Source organism: Oncorhynchus nerka, unplaced genomic scaffold, assembly GCF_034236695.1.
Source record: "Oncorhynchus nerka isolate Pitt River unplaced genomic scaffold, Oner_Uvic_2.0 unplaced_scaffold_40___fragment_2___debris, whole genome shotgun sequence".
In the NCBI taxonomy this organism is placed as follows: domain Eukaryota; kingdom Metazoa; phylum Chordata; class Actinopteri; order Salmoniformes; family Salmonidae; genus Oncorhynchus; species Oncorhynchus nerka.
Genome location: NW_027040326.1, coordinates 100,926 through 121,945, shown reverse-complemented (window position 1 = coordinate 121,945; position 21,020 = coordinate 100,926). Strand labels below are relative to the sequence as shown.

At 43.0% G+C, this 21,020-nt stretch overlaps 2 protein-coding genes across 3 annotated transcripts; one reads left to right on the top strand and one right to left on the bottom strand.

Annotated features, from left to right (window-relative positions):
* The first annotated feature begins 291 nt into the window (after positions 1-291).
* On the top strand, positions 292-7,166 carry LOC115102856 (phospholipid scramblase 1). Of its 2 annotated transcripts, none has more exons than XM_029623237.2 (8): positions 292-387; positions 2,257-2,614; positions 2,769-2,846; positions 3,031-3,223; positions 4,652-4,763; positions 4,942-5,041; positions 5,182-5,240; positions 5,387-7,166. In XM_029623237.2, exons 2-8 carry the CDS (start codon positions 2,260-2,262, stop codon positions 5,411-5,413), a joined length of 924 nt encoding a protein of 307 aa, XP_029479097.1. In that variant the 5' UTR covers positions 292-387; positions 2,257-2,259; the 3' UTR covers positions 5,414-7,166. The 2 variants fall into 2 exon arrangements, with proteins under 2 accessions (XP_029479097.1, XP_029479096.1); XM_029623236.2 differs by having other exon boundaries at positions 2,251-2,614.
* Positions 5,836-20,973, bottom strand: eif4e2 (eukaryotic translation initiation factor 4E family member 2). The gene is given in 9 exon segments (XM_029623238.2): positions 5,836-7,194; positions 7,420-7,496; positions 7,604-7,740; positions 7,847-7,883; positions 7,885-7,997; positions 8,459-8,563; positions 8,683-8,817; positions 15,296-15,410; positions 20,872-20,973. Coding segments are annotated over 8 exon segments (711 nt in total). The 5' UTR covers positions 20,892-20,973; the 3' UTR covers positions 5,836-7,194; positions 7,420-7,447.
* Between the last annotated feature and the right edge of the window lie 47 nt (positions 20,974-21,020).

Sequence of the window (21,020 nt, the reverse complement as noted above, 5' to 3'; positions counted from 1 at the left end):
TTCAGGAGGCATGGAGAGAGATGGGGGGTGTCTCCCTATACGCTCTCTCCCACACAGCCATCCCCCGATTCTCTCCTGCCCCCCTCACCCACCCCCTCTCCCAGAAGCAGGATCTCAATTACATGGGTGAGTGGTGCCTTTCTGGCCCAACAAAAGAAAAATCCGGCTGGTTGGGATGGAAACTGGACGGGGCGAGACAGAGTCAGAGAGACCAGTGGGTTGAGAACCCCCCTCCATAACACTCCTCGCAAACACACACACATACACACACCCACTAGAATGTTAGATATAAGCCTACTTCACCCATCCCTTTTTTTAAAAAACCCAGATGCTTGCCTGCTAGACACTTACTTCAATCAAGAGATACCAGGGAGTAGACCTTAGACGGTAAGAGCTTGACAAATGGCAACATTTGTTTAAAAAACATACTTACTTCCATCTATATTAATTGTTAACCACCAACACTACATACTTTGCTGTTATGTAACTTCTCATGAAAATAATGTTGTGGAGGATTTTGTATTTATTTTTTTACCATATGAGGAGAAAGAGTTGATCTCACTCCATTGAACAGCGTTGAACACTTGTTGCTTCTGGAGCGGAATACACAGGGCTTCCAAACAGAGTGTCACCACGACTGTGTAAGGAACAACTGTGCAATGTGCTACACTTTGCTGTGTTGAACACTTGTTGCTTCTGGAGCGGAATACACAGGGCTTCCAAACAGAGTGTCACCACGACTGTGTAAGGAACAACTGTGCAATGTGCTACACTTTGCTGTGTTGAACACTTGTTGCTTCTGGAGCGGAATACACAGGGCTTCCAAACAGAGTGTCACCACGACTGTGTAAGGAACAACTGTGCAATGTGCTACACTTTGCTGTGTTGAACACTTGTTGCTTCTGGAGCGGAATACACAGGGCTTCCAAACAGAGTGTCACCACGACTGTGTAAGGAACAACTGTGCAATGTGCTACACTTTGCTGTGTTGAACACTTGTTGCTTCTGTAGCGGAATACACAGGGCTTTCAAACAGTGTCACCACGACTGTGTAACAACTGTGCAATGTGCTACACTTTGCTGTGAGTCCCTGGAGTCAGACTATGTGCAGTAGGTTTCAGACATGGGTTAGATACATGCTAAATGGCTCTAATACCTCTGTAGTTACACTAATTACTCAAGTAGCAACAGAAGCAATACCTTAATAAAATGTTGTTACTAGAGTAACTACGGTGTAACTACATAGGTTTGAGAAACACGAAGTGTAAAGAGCAACTTAAAGTGTCATCAAATATGAATCCACAGTGGTATATTACCATAGAGTTGAGTGTCTGAACCAGAGGTATTGTAGATTGTGACAGGTTTTCAATAGGAGATGGATGTAGTGGTTTCAGTGATGCTGTGACGTGAATATGAAAGAGCCAGGAGCCACTGTGTTGCTTCCCCACTCTGTCTTCAGAGAGGTGAGATTGTCCTAGTGCCAGGGATGTGTTGACTGTGGAAGCAGTGTTGCTTCCTCACTCTGTCTTCAGAGAGGTGAGATTGTCCTAGTGCCAGGGATGTGTTGACTGTGGAGGCAGTGTTGCTTCCCCACTCCGTCTTCAGAGAGGTGAGTCCTAGTGCCAGGGATGTGTTGACTGTGGAGGCAGTGTTGCTTCCCCACTCCATCTTCAGAGAGGTGAGTCCTAGTGCCAGGGATGTGTTGACTGTGGAGGCAGTGTTGCTTCCCCACTCCGTCTTCAGAGAGGTGAGTCCTAGTGCTAGGGAGGTGTTGACTGTGGAGGCAGTGTTGCTTCCCCACTCCATCTTCAGAGAGGTGAGTCCTAGTGCCAGGGAGGTGTTGACTGTGGAGGCAGACACATGTTTAGAGACGTTTGTTTTTTTTGTGTTAATTTTGGGGTCTAATCCTTTGGATTGTTCTGATCTAATTTGCAGATTATTGGGGTTAATATTGTGATAAAGTGAGTGATAGACAATTCCATCTCAATTCCAGTCAATTCTGAAAGTAAACCCAATTCCAATATTTCCTCATTGAAGAGCATTGATGACAATTGGAATTTCAGTGTACTTACTGAATTGAGAATAGACTGGGATTCAAATGTAATTGACCCATAGAGAATGATAGAGGACTCTTTTTTAAACTTTGTATCTGTCCCATTTTGGCGTCTGTGTGCGCAGAGTCCTCTATTCATATATATAAATTATCCCCAACCTTGAACAGTACTTCCTGTCATTACTTCCTGCATCCAGTCCCAGACTATGTCAGCAGTGACCACCCAGCCCCTTCCCTTCGGCGGTCTGGAGAGAGAGAAGCACATCGAGAGGCTCTTCAGAGCCTTCCACAGTCAAAGGAGGCTCTCTACCAATCCCCAGGGTTTGCCTGGCTCCATACCCCACCACGGGGCACCTGACCTGGGCTCAGAGGACCAGCATCAGGGCCTAGGCCCTGGAGGTCCGGGGGGTAAAGGGGAGAATGGCCACATGAGGCCCAGGGCTTCTGGAGGGCCAGAGATAGCAGGGGAGCAGTGGTTGAATGGTGTGGGTGGACAGGAGGGTCTGGCTCTCCTGGACGCAGTCAGCCAACTACGTATCACAGCCAGGCCAGAGCTGCAAGGTTAGTGCAACTTCATGTGTGAAATATACAGTTACATCAGATTAAAGAATGATTTTCTGCTAACAATTTGCCTATGGATTCTATCAGACACGGTATGATGTGTGTATTAGTGATAGTCCCTCTGACCTGGTCATGTCATGCTGCTGTATTCCAGGTCCACAATGTGTGTCCCGCAGGACCTACAGCATTGCCACCGGGGACAGCAGTGAGCAGCTCTTTGTGGCTGTAGAAGGTACAATACTAACAGTAACATACAGCCATTACACGTATAGATCCTGAATGTGTCTGCAGACAGACAGAGCTGTGGCCATAGAATAGTATCTATAGAATATAATTTTATTGCCCACCTGGGATGGACATTTTTCTAGTTACCATTTCATTATTCAAACTGGGCCCTCTGTGTTTCTCTTTCTCAGAGAGCTCCTGTATGTGTCTGCAGTGCTGCGGTCCGGCCCGGTCCTGCTCCTTACAAGGTTTTGACCGCCAGGCCCGCCAGGTCTTCCTGTTTGAAAGACCCCTCAGGGTGGACGCGTGCTGCCTTGGCTGCTGCTTGATGGAAATGAGGGTCTACACCCCCCAACGGCAGCTCATAGGGAGCGTACGACAGCGGTAGGTCTATTCTGAAATCAACCTCTTACCTCTCTCCCAGAATATTTCTCACATTTATCCCTACCCCCACTCACTCCAGAATCAAAACGCTGTGCAACGGACAACGAAAAGAGTGTTTGTTAATGTTCAGATAGTCCCTCCATTTCAGACTGTTTCCTCTTTTTGAATACGACCCAGGACTGTAAATAGAATGGGTGGTGCTCCTCTCTCCTCACTCCCGCCCAGTCTCCAGGGAGGCTAAACTGGGGGGAGTTAGCACATAGCACAGCTGTCTGGATGGATAACCTGGGTTGCTGGTGTCCTGGGTGGGGAGGAATGTGGATTCATTCTGTCACGACTCCCACCGAAGTCGGTCCCTCTCCTTGTTCGGGCGGTGTTCGACGATCGACGTCACCGGACATCTCCATTTCATTTTCCATTTGTTTTGTCTTGTTTTCCAGCACACCTGGTTTACATCCCCTCATTACCATACGTGTATATTATCCTCTGTTCCCTCCATATCTGTGTGTGGTTTTGTTTGTTCGTTATGTGTGTGACGCTACAGGCTGGGTTTTGCGCCGGGTATTGTTAACCCGTGGTTTTGTTATTTTCTACCATGTTGTGTGATTTTGTGCGCTACCGCTTTTTCCTTGGGCCAGAGTTGTGACGCAGTTGCGTCTGGCTGTTTTCCTCTGCCTGATTTAAAGTGTTCACTCATCTCTGCTCTCCTGCACCTGACTTCCTTCGACCAGTTGCGCCCACTCTGACACATTCCTACTCGGAAAAACAGCGGCTGCGCCTCTTGTTTTCCCTCATTACATCACCGTTTCCACACCACTCAATCAAAATGGTGGCTAATTTAGTGGAAAAAATGGAAAAGACTGTAGGCCTAGTTATTTTTGACCAAATGCCCACCCCCTCTCCATCGTTTCCTCTATTTCGCTCTCTCTGAAATGCCCAAACTCTCTCTTGCGTTCCATCTCTCTTTCCCTCGCTCTCTATGAAATGCCCAACCCCTCTCTTTCCCTCTCTCTCCCAAGTATTTCTCTAGGGCTAGAAGAGGTCTCCTTTGTGTGTTCATTTAGTAGAGCTTGCAGACAAGGCCACCAGAATCACTGTATCTAATTAACAGAGCTCAGAGCAAAGTAGAAGTTTAAATGAGATCTGTGTTGTATCTCTATTCTACAGTATGGAGGGGTCACCCCGCTAGACCTCTTATGACACCAAGTGGAAAATGGTCTCAGTGGTGTAATGCAATAGAAAACTGACCAGCTGAAACCTTAATCATCCAACCGACCATGCAACCAATCAACCCACGCTAGGAAATACAAAACAACAAGAACAATCCCCACCCAGGATTGGTCTCTTATCAGCGTCTGTGAGTGGGTGCAGGAGGGGTTGTGTGTATGGAGGGAGGTGTGTGTGTTCACCAGTTGTACCTGTTAACAGATGGAGTATGTTCACCCCTCTCCTGGAAGTGTGTGATTCCGATGGAACCTCCACTATAAGAATCCAGGGATCATGCTGCCCCTACCGATGCCTCTCTAACCAAGAATTCCAGGTCATTACCACCCATTATCTGATTGACTTTGATTGGTCGGCAGATATTTGGTTGGTTATCATATTATTTAATTCATTTTAGAATAATTATTTCATTAGGTAATTTTTGCCATATTCAAATATCTGTTTCATCACTTCCGTTCTACTGTATGCATTTTTATCTCTTTGACAAACATCAGGTGGTCTCAGCCATCGGTGAGAAAATTGGCTCCATATGGAAGAAATGGCCTGGGTTTAACGAAGAGTGCAACATGGATCATGAATACTTTGGGTTAGAGGGTGAGTTATCCTTCATTTACACCCGAAGCCATATAGTTAAACCTTGGCTTAATAGCTTTACCTTCAAAACAAATAGAAATATCTACTGTTCAAGAACACGGCAAAACCCCCTCTCCTCCTAAAATGTCTCAATCCTGCAGTTCCACAGGATATGACATCACAGACCAAACTTCTTCTGCTGGCGGCCACGTTCCTACTGGTAAGCACGAAGAAAAACTCTCCCACAAAACTCCCCCCAGATAAAATACTGTGGGAATCAATGAATACATTGTGAAACTGACAAACTCTGTACTCCCTACATTGATCCTTCCATCTCTCTCTCATTCTCTCCCTCTCTCTCTTTAGAATTATATGTTCTTTGAGATGAGCTGAACCGGCACCAGACAATCAGAGATGAGAAAATGTAGGTAATCAAAAGTGGACCGTGAGAACTGCAGAAGCCAAATGACCATCGGCGAGTTTCACAGCTTCGTCCGATGCCACGCCGCAGCATCATCAGAGATTGAACACATGGACAGTTGTTTGGGGGAGGGGTGCAAATGTTAGCGACACCAAAGATGTACTAGCCTGCATGGCATGGCCTCCTTTCCTTTATTTAGTTCTCATTTAGTTGTCCTAGTAGAAGAGATACATCCAATAAATCTTAATAGATACCTTGCATTGGCTTATGCTCCCATCACAACAATTTGACTGACTGACAATCAGTTCAAACTATCTTTGTTTGGAAAGATACGTTTTCCTCATCCAACATACGCCACCGGTGACATCACAGAATAGAACACTGAAGCCATTGGTTAGCAGCAGATGCATAATCAACATTTATTGCTATAATCCATCAGGTGTATATCCATCAGACAGTACTTTCCTCGTTTTGACAAGACACCCTTTTTCCAGCACCACCCATCCAATCCTGGGCAGTATTTCATCAGGGGGGAGAAGATAGAAGGAGCCCCAAGCTCTGGCCTGGGACCAGTTTCTGTTCTGTAGCACTAAATGGTGAGGGGGGTCAGATGAGCTGATTCCAGGTCAGTGTTCAGGGACTCCTTCTACCCCGGGGAAAATATCACAGCAGGGCCACCATTCTAGCCTGGTCCCAGATCTGTTGGTGATTTTGACTAACTCCATGATCATTGTCAAGCCAAACTGTTTTGTAAGTCGCTCTGGATAAGAGCGTCTGCTAAATGACTTAAATGTAAATGTAAATGCATGAGGAGTTGGCAAGAGAGCAGAAACAGACTGACACCCAGGCTACCACCATTCCACACTGGAGAGATTATGTTGTCACGGATTACATTGTTGTTAGAGTTGTATTGTTATGTCCATCTTCACTGTGGGATCTTGAAAGGCATTTAGAATGTTTCATCTGGGTTGGGTCCGTCTCGAGGCCAGGCACAGTGATATAGGCAGCTAGGCAGTCCATTCTAAAGAGGCCGGTTCACGTTACCCACGGTCCCCCTTTAGGATGGTCCCCATCCTTTGGGTTGAAAACTTTCTGGTCAAAGGTAAAGAATCAAGTTCTCGATTCTCGTTAAGTAAATAGATTTTCTCAAAAGGACATAGCTTTTTCTAGAAATATATTTTTGTACGCCATAATATTTCTAGTTTAAATGACTAGAGGCATTGTAGTTAAAATACTGCACTATAATAAAATAACTTCCACCTGCAACCCTGTTAAGTTTCAGAGTTTTAAAAAAAACAGATACATTTTCTCTGCTGTACATTTAAAACTCTACCAGAGGGAACTGTGATTGTGCTACACAATGATGAATATACTGCCTATACCTATTTATGGGAAGGGTTTGGTTTAATATTCTGCTAGAAGAAGATTCCGTCAACAGTCATTGGCCAAATCACCAAATGCTTGTCGCACAGTCTCCCTCTGTTGGCAGATCAGGGACAGTGTCACTTGAAAAAAATACATCCACTGAGGTTTCATTCATCTCTGACTGACAGGCAGATAAAAAAAGCTCCAACCAACCGACAGCTTGGTTCCGTGTTCCGTACAGTAGATTCCATGAGCCATAGAAAGGAAGGCCACTGTCCCTCCCTCTCTTTATCTCCCTATCTCTCCCTCGCTGTCGCCATGTCAAACAGTACTGATCCTTAAAGGTATTATTCCTCCGGATTTCATCCAAAAGACACTACACACAAATCTAGAGATATGAGAGAGAGAGACAAACATAAACAGAGACAGTTAGGTTATTGAAACACTCAGTTCCTATAATTGACTACTAGCGTACTAATGCAGCAGTACTAATAATAGTACTGACCATGACTAGTGTCATGATTTCCATGCACAGAGGCACAACAGAGGTAAGAACATGAGGCAAGCCAGTGTGTGCATGTAGGAATATGAATTAAGACATAGCCGCTCCTACCCTTGGCAGAAACTCACAGCTTTAGAGACTAGCGACCACCAACAGCGTTCACCAGACCATGGAAGTCCTCCCAGGCCCTGAGAACAGACAGAACCCCCCCAGGTATCACAGGCGGTGTTAGCCTACTGAGCTAAAGCCTAGTAGCTCAGGCATTAGCTCTGTGTTTGTGTGTGTGTGTTTTTACTTGATGCTGTCGGTGTGTGTCTTGTACTCCATAATGGTGTTGGGTGGTAGGTTGAGGACCCTACGTAGAGTGTCTCTGATCCGGGTAATGGTGGCCTGGTCACTGGCTGTCTTGTTCCAGATGGAGATGATGTCCTCCTGGAGGAAAGACATGAGGGAAGCATGGTGTTGGCAACAATAGACACTGGAACAGTGAATGTGTGTGTGCGTGTGTTTGCACGTCTGGCTCTATGTATGTGTGTACCTGGAAGCGTACAGACACCACAGCGCCACAGATCTCCCCCCACCATGAACTGTTCCCCCAGCATGGCCAGAATCAGATTCTCCCAGCAACGAGACGCCAGGCCCTTCCTCAGCCGGATGATCCACTTCCCACCTAGCTTATTAGCATCGTCCTAGAGAGACACAGAGAGAAGACAGACAAGGCCATTAGGCAGGAAACAAATGTGTCATATTCATTAGGGCACATCGAAACAAAATGTTCTGCAATTGAAAAGGAAAATGAGCATTCCTTATTAGTTTAGGCAGTCCCTTCCTGATCCCGTCTTGTTTCCTAATGAATACAACCCTGGTAATGGTATAACAGTATCAACAGGTGAAGACTGATCTAAGGTCAGCTGAGTGAGCTCATAAAGGTAAGGATAGATCAAAAGAATACAGGAATACAGGAAGCGAGACATCCCACTCCCACCAATGAAAAGTAGACAAGACCCAGCTGCTATCGCATTGGTGTCTATGGGAGAGCCACCCACTTAAGTAGACAGAAACTGAAAAAGATGTTTAATGGTAAACGGCCTGAGTGAACTTACATTTACATACATTTAAGTCCATTTTATCCACCATCTTTGCTACCCACCTCCCACATGGGTTTGATACCTTCCTTGAAAAGGTGGAAGTCGCTGTGGCCAGTCAGATCGCCCGGGCGGATCATGTGACTGTAGAAACGCCAGAACTGCTCCACCTGGTGGACCGGAGGACAGATTTAGTCTAGAACCCAAGAAATATACTAAACTAGATCAGCTGAGTCTAGAAACTGCAAAGGTGAAAGGCAAAGAAGAATGGTTCCCAAAAGGCACTGACCGAGGCGAAGCTGCCGATCTGTTTGATGTTGGACTCGTAGCTCTGGGTGCTGGCAGGCCGGCCGGGGGTGCGTCTGGAGTACCAGAAGGAGTAGTTATACTGGAGGGGGTGCTCCCCTACCCCTGGAACTGCCATCTGAACAACAGAGCAGAGACAGACAAGATATGCTCATTTAGCAGGCACTTTTATCCTAAAGTAATTTATCCTTTATTTAACTAGGCAAGTCAGTTAAGAACAAATTCTTATTTACAATGAAGGCCTACCACGACCAAACCTGGACGACACTGGGACAATTGTGCACCGCTCTATGGGACTCCCAATCACGGCCGGATGTGATACAGCCTGGATTCGAACCATGGACTGTAGAGACGCCTCTTGCACTGAGATGCAGAGCCTTAGACCACTGTGCCACTTATTCACACTTACAGCCTTCAGAAAGTATTCACCCCTTAACTTGTTCTATTTTGTTGTGTTAGAGCCTGAATTTAGAATGGATTAAATATATATATATATATACAGTGGGGCAAAAAAGTATTTAGTCAGCCACCAATTGTGCAAGTTCTCCCACTGGCTCAGGAAGGCCACCAAAAATTCTGAGATTTCCATACCCAACTATAACATTTTCCGTCAAGATAGAACTGCCAAAGGGGGAGGAGTTGCAGAGATAGCCTGCAAAGTAATGTCATACTTTCAGGCCCATACCCAAACAGTTCGAACTACTAATTTTAAAAATTACTCTCTCCAGAAATAAGTCTCTCACTGTTGCCGCCTGCTACCGACCCCCCTCAGCTCCCAGCTGTGCCCTGGACACCATTTGTGAATTGATCGCCCCCCATCTAGCTTCAGAGTTTGTTCTGTTAGGTGACCTAAACTGGGATATGCTTAACACCCCGGCAGTCCTACAATCTAAGCTAGATGCCCTCAATCTCACATAAATCATCAAGGCACCCACCAGGTACAACCCTAAATCTGTAAACAAGGGCACCCTCATAGACGTCATCCTGACCAACTGGCCCTCCAAATACACCTCCGCTGTCTTCAACCAGGATCTCAGCGATCACTGCCTCATTGCCTGTATCCGCTACGGAGCCGCAGTCAAACGACCACCCCTCATCACTGTCAAATGCTCCCTAAAACACTTCTGTGAGCAGGCCTTTCTAATCGACCTGGCCCGGGTATCCTGGAAGGACATTGACCTCATCCCGTCAGTTGAGGATGCCTGGTCATTATTTAAAAGTAACCTCCTCACCATTTTAGATAAGCATGCTCCGTTCAAAAAATGCAGAACTAAGAACAGATATAGCCCTTGCTTCACTCCAGACCTGACTGCCCTCGACCAGCACAAAAACATCCTGTGGCGGACTGCAATAGCATCGAATAGTCCCCGCGATATGCAACTGTTCAGGGAAGTTAGGAACCAATACACGCAGTCAGTCAGGAAAGCTAAGGCCAGCTTCTTCAGGCAGAAATTTGCATCCTGTAGCTCCAACTCCAAAAAGTTCTGGGACACTGTGAAGTCCATGGAGAACAAGAGCACCTCCTCCCAGCTGCCCACTGCACTGAGGCTAGGTATGATTATGATTATCGAAAACTTCAACAAGCATTTCTCAACGGCTGGCCATGCCTTCCGCCTGGCTACTCCAACCTCGGCCAACAGCTCCGCCCCCCCCGCAGCTACCCGCCCAAGCCTCTCCAGGTTCTCCTTTACCCAAATCCAGATAGCAGATGTTCTGAAAGAGCTGCAAAACCTGGACCCGTACAAATCAGCTGGGCTTGACAATCTGGACCCTCTATTTCTGAAACTATCCGCCGCCATTGTCGCAACCCCTATTACCAGCCTGTTCAACCTCTCTTTCATATCGTCTGAGATCCCCAAGGATTGGAAAGCTGCCGCAGTCATCCCCCTCTTCAAAGGGGGAGACACCCTGGACCCAAACTGTTACAGACCTATATCCATCCTGCCCTGCCTATCTAAGGTCTTCGAAAGCCAAGTCAACAAACAGGTCACTGACCATCTCGAATCCCACCGTACCTTCTCCGCTGTGCAATCTGGTTTCCGAGCCGGTCACGGGTGCACCTCAGCCACGCTCAGGTACTAAACGATATCATAACTGCCATCGATAAAAGACAGTACTGTGGGATTTATGTCAGACAGTACTGTGCAGTCGTCTTCATCGACCTAGCCAAGGCTTTCGACTCTTTCAATCACCATATTCTTATTGGCAGACTCAGTAGCCTCGGTTTTTCTGATGACTGCCGTGCCTGGTTCACCAACTACTTTGCAGACAGAGTTCAGTGTGTCAAATCGGAGGGTATGCTGTCCGGTCCTCTGGCAGTCTCTATGGGGGTGCCACAGGGTTCAATTCTCGGGCCAACTCTTTTCTCTGTATATATCAATGATATTGCTCTTGCTGCGGGCGATTCCCTGATCCACCTCTACGCAGACGACACCATTCTATATACTTCCGGCCCGTCCTTGGACACTGTGCTATCTAACCTCCAAACGAGCTTCAATGTCATACAACACTCCTTCCGTGGCCTCCAACTGCTCTTAAACGCTAGTAAAACCAAATGCATGCTTTTCAACCGTTCGCTGCCTGCACCCGCACGCCTGACTAGCATCACCACCCTGGATGGTTCCGACCTTGAATATGTGGACATCTATAAGTACCTAGGTGTCTGGCTAGACTGTAAACTCTCCTTCCAGACTCATATCAAACATCTCCAATCGAAAATCAAATCTAGAGTCGGCTTTCTATTCCGCAACAAAGCCTCCTTCACTCACGCTGCCATACTTACCCTAGTAAAACTGACTATCCTACCGATCCTCGACTTCGGCGATGTCATCTACAAAATAGCTTCCAACATTCTACTCAGCAAACTGGATGCAGTTTATCACAGTGCCATCCGTTTTGTCACTAAAGCACCTTATACCACCCACCACTGCGACCTGTATGCTCTAGTCGGCTGGCCCTCGCTACATATTCGTCGCCAGACCCATCTATAAGTACCTAGGTGTCTGGCTAGACTGTAAACTCTCCTTCCAGACTCATATCAAACATCTCCAATCGAAAATCAAATCTAGAGTCGGCTTTCTATTCCGCAACAAAGCCTCCTTCACTCACGCTGCCATACTTACCCTAGTAAAACTGACTATCCTACCGATCCTCGACTTCGGCGATGTCATCTACAAAATAGCTTCCAACATTCTACTCAGCAAACTGGATGCAGTTTATCACAGTGCCATCCGTTTTGTCACTAAAGCACCTTATACCACCCACCACTGCGACCTGTATGCTCTAGTCGGCTGGCCCTCGCTACATATTCGTCGCCAGACCCACTGGCTCCAGGTCATCTACAAGTCCATGCTAGGTAAAGCTCCGCCTTATCTCAGTTCACTGATCACGATGGCAACACCCACCCGCAGCACGCGCTCCAGCAGGTGTATCTCACTGATCATCCCTAAAGCCAACACCCCATTTGGCCGCCTATCGTTCTCGTTCCAGTTCTCTGCTGCCTGTGACTGGAACGAATTGCAAAAATCGCTGAAGTTGGAGACTTATCTCCCTCACCAACTTCAAACATCTGCTATCTGAGCAGCTAACCGATCGCTGCAGCTGTACATAGTCTATCGGTAAATAGCCCACCCATTTTTACCTACCTCATCCCCATACTGTTTTTATTTCTCTACCTGTACATGACCATCTGATCATTTATCACTCCAGTGTTAATCTGCAAAATTGTAATTATTCGCCTACCTCCTCATGCCTTTTGCACACAATGTATATAGACTCTCTTTTTTTCTACTGTGTTATTGACTTGTTAATTGTTTACTCCATGTGTAACTCTGTGTTGTCTGTTCACACTGCTATGCTTTATCTTGGTCAGGTCGCAGTTGCAAATGAGAACTTGTTCTCAACTAGCCTACCTGGTTAAATAAAGGTGAAATAAAAAAAATAAAAAACTTTCAAAGATGAGAGGCCTGTAATTTTCATCATATGTACACTTCAACCATGAAAAAATGGGAAAAAAAATTATTGCTAAGGGCAAGAAAGACTCACAACTGTAATCACTGCCAAAGGTGCTTCTACAAAGTACTGCCTCAAGGGTGTGAATACTTATGTAAATTCAATATTTATGTAGTTATTTTCAATACATTTGCAAAAATGTATAAAAACATGTTTTCACTTTGTCATTATCGGGTATTGTGTGCAGATAGGTGAGAAAAAAACATTTTTGAATAGATTTTGAATTCAGGCTGTAACAAAATGTGGAAAGGTTCCAATCTATAGTATTGGAAAAAAGTTGAAAAAAACCGACCCTCCGTTACATCGTGACGTGTCATGTCGTAACGTACAGCACGCATAAAGATACTATTTCTGTCTTACTATCTCTCTCCACCATGTGTAGCACTTCTCTCATCGTTTAAAAACAAGAAATGGACAGTGACAGGGTAAGGGGGGATACCTAGTCAATTGTACAACTGAATGCATTCATTTTTTGCATCATTACTGCAAGCCATCGTGACTCTCAAAAGCCGTGACAGCCGCTGTTTACTTCTGAAGATAACTTTAGCGCAGCCCTAAAATCCTGATTCAAATTTGACACAAATCTTCAAAGTGTTTTATTTACATTTTAAAGGTGATAAGTTGGACAGATCGGGTGAAAAAAAAACATTTCCCCACACGGCTTATCTCCCCCTAACACTATCACGCAGTAGGTTTCGCTTCCCCACCTGCCATTTTTAAAAAGACCCGACGGAGCTCATTTCCTTGTTGAATCATGCAGAGCCGGATATGATGTGTGTTTTCCAGAGATGGAATGTGAAGAACAACATGAATGCCATGCTTATATTTCGTCACACTCACAACCGTAAGCTATTTTCTGTAATTCGCTCACCATTAACGTGTAAATAATGATCTTGTTGAGTTTATTTTCCTGTAATAATGAATACAAATTAGCTAAAGCTAAGACGTCAGCTATATGATGTGGTTAATGTTAGCTAGCTAACAAGCTAGAAACAAAACAAAACATTGTTCAGAAAGTTTATTTTAGTTGCCTGGTTTGCTAGATTGACATATACTGAATTCATTTTTAAACAGATGAGTTTATTGGTGTTAAAATACACCAGTTATGCTATTTTGGACCACCATGCAGTCTGTCGTTTTTTGTGTTTATACTTTTTCATAATGACAAGTTTGATGTCCGACGACTATAGAACATTCATGATGTCACCGTGACAACTGTCTACAGACATGACGATAGACGTAGTTTAAACCAGCCTTTAGTCTTGAAATCTTTGGTTGTTTAGTACACTACCTTACTCACTCTGTATAGCACATGGCATCACATGACTCCTTAAAGAGATGGGTGGGGCTAAGGCTTAAGAGGGTGTGAACGATGCTGAATGGGTGTAGACAAAGAAGACCTCTCCAGTAGGTGTACCAAAATGTACCAAGAGACATTTTCTCAAAAGTGGGGTTTTCAAGCTTATCAACTTTCAAAGCAGAATTACTTTTCATTGTTCCTCAACTGTAGTGTATGATATACAATTGTTTTGCTCTGAGTTTATACTTTTATCCAGTGTTAAAAACACCATTTCAATTTGTGCTACATAAGACTGAATCGAGCCGGTCGGTCACATATAGATTTTTCAACACCGATTCCGATTATTGGAGGATCAAAAAAAAGCTGATTAATCGGAGGATTTTTATTAATTTATTTGTAATAATGACAATTACAACAATACTGAATGAACACTTATTTTAACTTAATATAATACATCAAGAAAAATCCATTTAGCCTCAAATAAATAATGAAACATGTTACATTTGGTTTAAATAATGCAAAAATAAAGTGTTGGAGAAGTAAAAGTGCAATATGTGCCATTTAAAAAAGCTAACATTTGAGTTCCTTGCTCAGAACATGAGAACATATTAAAGTTGGTGGTTCCTTTTAACGTTACCTAACGCAGGACACGCTAAATAAACTAGTAATATCATCAACAATGTGTAGTTATAACTAGTGATTATGATTGATTGATTGTTTTTTATAAGATAAGTTTAATGCTAGTTAGCAACTTACCTTGGCTTCTACTGCATTTGCGTAACAGGCAGGCTCCTCGTGGAGAGCAATGTAATCAGGTGGTTAGAGCGTTGGACTAGTTAACTGTAAGGTTGCAAGATTGGATCCCCCGAGCTGACAAGGTGGAAATCTGTTGTTCTGCCCCTGAACAAGGCAGTTAACCCACCGTTCCTAGGCCGTCATTGAAAATAAGAATGTGTTCTTAACTGACTTGCCGAGTTAAATAAAAGGTATACAATTTTTCTTTTTTAAATAGGCAAAATTGGCACCCAAAAATACAGATTTCCGATTGTTATGAAAACTTGAAATCGGCCCTAATTAAATGGCCATTCCGATTAATTGGTCGAGCTCTAGTCACATATATATATATATTTTATTTTTTGGGTTGTGGGGTGGTGCCCCGTGGCCCCAAATGCAGTAGTCCGACGTTGGCTCTAACAAACTGAGCCGTCACATCTATAATGTATCTAATTTAGAAAGCATAACAAACAATACATACTGTAGCATTATATTTGGGCGACACACACACCTTCTTCTTGGCAGTGTTCTGATCATTGTCCTCATCATTGTCATTTTTTTCCTTCTCACAGTCTTTCTGTGAGCCTTGATCCTGGTCGTGGTCCCCACTGTCATCATCTTTCAGACTGAACACACAGAATCAAAATCAGAATTGCCTTTATTCGCCAGGTGCACTTACATATACCAGGAATTTGACCTTGTGAGATAATAAGCTGAATGCAGACAGAATATATGGAGGATAAACAGTACACAGACAGAATATATGGAGGATAAACAGTACACAGACCGAATATATGGAGGATAAACAGTACACAGACAGAATATATGGAGGATAAACAGTACACAGACAGAATATATGGAGGATAAACAGGATAGATAGAATATATGGAGGATAAACAGGATAGATAGAATATATGGAGGATAAACAGGATAGATAGAATATATGGAGGGTAAACAGTACACAGACAGAATATATGGAGGATAAATAGTACACAGACAGAATATATGGAAGATAAACAGGATAGATAGAACATATGGAGGATAAACAGGATAGATAGAATATATGGAGGGTAAACAGTACACAGACAGAATATATGGAGGATAAACAGTACACAGACAGAACATATGGAGGATAAACAGTATAGATAGAATATATGGAGGATAAACAGTACACAGACAGAATATATGGTGGATAAACAGTACACAGACAGAATATATGGAGGATAAACAGGATAGATAGAATATATGGAGGATAAACAGGATAGATAGAATATATGGAGGATAAACAGGATAGATAGAATATATGGAGGATAAACAGTACACAGGCAGAATATATGGAGGATAAACAGGATAGATAGAACATATGGAGGATAAACAGGATAGATAGAACATATGGAGGATAAACAGGATAGATAGAACATATGGAGGATAAACAGGATAGATAGAATATATGGAGGATAAACAGTACACAGACAGAATATATGGAGGATAAACAGTACACAGACAGAATAATATATAAACAGGAGGATAAACAGGATAAACAGGACAGACAGAATTTATGGAGGATAAACAGGATAGATAGAACATATGGAGGATAAACAGGATAGATAGAATATATGGAGGGTAAACAGTACACAGACAGAATTTATGGAGGATAAACAGGATAGATAGAACATATGGAGGATAAACAGGATAGATAGAATATATGGAGGGTAAACAGTACACAGACAGAATATATGGAGGATAAACAGGATAGATAGAATATATGGAGGATAAACAGTACACAGACAGAACATATGGAGGATAAACAGGATAGATAGAATATATGGAGGATAAACAGGATAGATAGAATATATGGAGGATAAACAGTACACAGACAGAATATATGGAGGATAAACAGGATAGATAGAATATATGGAGGATAAACAGGATAGATAGAATATATGGAGGATAAACAGTACACAGACATAATATATGGAGGATAAACAGTACACAGACAGAATATATGGAGGATAAACAGTACACAGACAGAATATATGGAGGATAAACAGGATAGATAGAACATATGGAGGATAAACAGGATAGATAGAATATATGGAGGATAAACAGGATAGATAGAATATATGGAGGATAAACAGTACACAGACAGAATATATGGAGGATAAACAGGATAGATAGAATATATGGAGGATAAACAGGATAGATAGAATATATGGAGGATAAACAGTACACAGACAGAATATATGGAGGATAAACAGTACACAGACAGAATATATGGAGGATAAACAGGATAGATAGAATATATGGAGGATAAACAGTACACAGACAGAATATATGGAGGATAAACAGTACACAGACAGAATATATGGAGGATAAACAGGATAGATAGAATATATGGAGGATAAACAGTACACAGACATAATATATGGAGGATAAACAGTACACAGACAGAACATATGGAGGATAAACAGTACACAGACAGAATATATGGAGGATAAACAGGATAGATAGAATATATGGAGGATAAACAGGATAGATAGAATATATGGAGGATAAACAGTACACAGACAGAATACATGGAGGATAAACAGTACACAGACAGAATATATGGAGGATAAACAGGATAGATAGAACATATGGAGGATAAACAGGATATATAGAACATATGGAGGATAAACAGGATAGATAGAATATATGGAGGGTAAACAGTACACAGACAGAATATATGGAGGATAAACAGTACACAGACAGAATTTATGGAGGATAAACAGGATAGATAGAACATATGGAGGATAAACAGGATAGATAGAATATATGGAGGGTAAACAGTACACAGACAGAATTTATGGAGGATAAACAGGATAGATAGAACATATGGAGGATAAACAGTACACAGACAGAATATATGGAGGATAAACAGGATAGATAGAATATATGGAGGATAAACAGGATAGATAGAATATATGGAGGATAAACAGTACACAGACAGAATATATGGAGGATAAACAGGATAGATAGAATATATGGAGGATAAACAGTACACAGACAGAATTTTTGGAGGATAAACAGGATAGATAGAATATATGGAGGATAAACAGTACACAGACATAATATATGGAGGATAAACAGTACACAGACATAGGATAAACAGAATATATGGAGGGATAAGAATATATGGAGGATAAACAGTACACAGACAGAATATATGGAGGATAAACAGGATAGATAGAACATATGGAGGATAAACAGGATAGATAGAATATATGTACAGACAGAATTTATGTGACAGAATTTATGGAGGATAAACAGGATAGATATATGGAGGATAAACAGTACACAGACAGAATATATGGAGGATAAACAGGACAGACAGAATATATGGAGATAAACAGGATAGATAGAATATATGGAGGATAAACATATGGAGGATAAACAGGATAGATAGAATATATGGAGGATAAACAGTACACAGACATAATATATGGAGGATAAACAGTACACAGACAGAACATATGGAGGATAAACAGGATAGATAGAATATATGGAGGATAAACAGTACACAGACAGAATATATGGAGGATAAACAGTACACAGACAGAACATATGGAGGATAAACAGGATAGATAGAATATATGGAGGATAAACAGTACACAGACAGAATATATGGAGGATAAACAGTACACAGACAGAATATATGGAGGATAAACAGGATAGATAGAATATATGGAGGATAAACAGGATAGATAGAACATATGGAGGATAAACAGTACACAGACAGAATATATGGAGGATAAACAGGATAGATAGAATATATAGAGGAGAGGAAATGGGATATCTAGTCAGTGAGGAGAACAAGACCACAAGATACTGTACAGAACCTTAGCAAAAATATAATGGGACATCATGACAAGAGTAATCCATCCCATCCACAGATATGCTGTACTCATACACATAAGCAAAGCATGATATTGAACTGTAATTACTTACAACAATGAAGGTCCTTGTTGAGTACACACTTTGAATAGTCTTATCTAACTAGGTTATTGTAAAATATTAGTTACGACATTGAACAAAAATATAAATGCAACATGTAAAGTGTTGGTCCCATGTTTCATGAGCTGAAATAAAAGACCCCAGACATTTTCCATACACATAAAAAGCTTTTTTCTCTCAAATGTTTGTTTACATCCCTGTTAGTGAGCATTTCTCCTTTTCCAAGATAATCCATCCACCTGACAGTTGTGGCATATCAAGAAGCTGACTAAACAGCATGATCATTACACTGATGCACCTTGTGCTGGGGACAATATAAGGCCACTCTAAAATGTGCAGTTTTGTCACGCAACACAATGCCACAGATGTCTCAAGTTTTGAGGGAGCGTACAATTGGCATGCTGACTGCAGGAATGTCCACCAGAGCTGTTGCCAGAGAATTTAAGGTCAATTACTCTACGATAATTACTCAACTCTACGGTTGTTGTAGAAAATGTTGCAGTACGTTCAACCGGCCTCACAACTGCAAACCACGTGTAACCACGCCAGCCCAGGACCTCCACATCCGGCTTCTTCAACTGAGAGCCACCTGGACAGCTGATGAAACTGTGGGTTTGCACAACTGAAAAAGATTCTGCATAAACTGTCAGAAACCGTCTCAGGGAAGCTCATCTTAGTGCTCGTCGTCCTCACCAGGGTCTTGACCTGACTGCAGTTCGGCATCATAACCGACTTCAGTGGGCAAATGCTCACCTTTGATGGCCACTGGCACGCTGAAGAAGTGTGCTCTTCATGGATGAATCGCGGTGTCAAACCGGACAGATGGCAGACATCATGTACTGTATGGTGTCGTGTGGGTGAGCGGTTTAATGATGTCAACGTGTGCCCCATGGTGGACGTGTGATTATGCTATGAATAGGCATAAGCTACGTACAACGAACACAATTGCATTTTATCGATGGCAATTTTGAATGCATAGATCCTGAGGCCCATTGTCGTGCCGTTCATCTGCTCACCTTATGTCGCAAGGATCTGTACACAATTCCTAGAAGCTGAAAATGTCCCAGTCCGTCTACGGCCTGCATACTCACCTGACATGTCATCCATTGAGCATGTTTGGGGTGCTCTGGATCAACGTGTACAACAGTGTGTTCCAGGTCCTGAAAATATCCAGCAACTTGTAGCACTGCATGAGGCAAATGGTGGTTTTCTGATTCACGCCCCTAAAAAATGTTTACGGTATCTGTGACCAACATATGCATTCCCAAATCCATAGGGCCCAATGAATTGATTTCAATTGACTGATTTCCTTATATCAACTGTAACTCAGTAAAATCGTTGCAATTGTTGCATGTTGCATTTATATTTTTGTTCAGTGTACATGTACTAATTTATTACATTGTAACAATCACTATATACATGTGAATACTATAGGTCACAGCTGAAAGTGATTGGCTTTTCATTGCTTCGTATTTGTGTATAGTAACAGGGTCTTGTCAACATCTCTCACTAGCAATGTGGTCGAATGTGCAGTGCTGACATTTATAAGCATGTGCAACATTGTAGCACTGGTGAGTGGTTCCACAGTGGTTCCAATATGCACATAACACACGGCTGCTTGTCGCTGTCAACGTTTCCAAGCGGAATAGCGTATTAACATTTGCTAAATAAAAACCTTTCCCCATCTGTCCCTCCTAAAATAACTAAATGTGATCAGGGGCATGGGGGATAGTTTTAGCCGACTCTGCGCGCACCTGCCCCTGACTTTCAACCACTTGCAAGCCGAGGATTCATCCACGGCCCGCGGGGCCTCAACGCTAAAAGGGCTATCGCAAGAAGGGGCAAGCATTCCCTATTAAACGATTGATTCGTTGTCACCATGAATCTTGTTATGTGAAATGCGTAACTACGATGAGACATGACAAGCACTCGCGTGTCCCCCAGTCCCTGCAAGGCATGCAGACCAGACCGGACACACCTCTTTCTCTCCAAGCAACCCACGAGCAAGGCATAGGCCTAATTGCTCAACGAATTTGCATTGACAGCGGGGCGCCCATTGTCCACCAAATATTCAAAATAGCTTTGATTACTCACGCATCAAATTTGTTGTTCATTATTCTCTAGGTGGGGTGGGAGTCTTCAGAGTCCGACCACAGCTCCCTGAATTCCGCAGGAACGGCGGCGCGCACGACCGAAGCGGGGCACGCGCGCGTAGGCTACAGTATCGTGCGATGTTGACGTGC

Bases quoted from the DNA above. Each gene is read 5' to 3' on its own strand.
- LOC115102856 (XM_029623237.2), top strand. From the start codon at position 2,260: ATGTCAGCAGTGACCACCCAGCCCCTTCCCTTCGGCGGTCTGGAGAGA. The intron at 3,224-4,651 runs GTAGGTCTATTC...ACCTGTTAACAG, and splicing joins ATAGGGAGCGTACGACAGCG to ATGGAGTATGTTCACCCCTC. The intron at 5,241-5,386 runs GTAAGCACGAAG...CTCTCTCTTTAG, and splicing joins TGGCGGCCACGTTCCTACTG to AATTATATGTTCTTTGAGAT.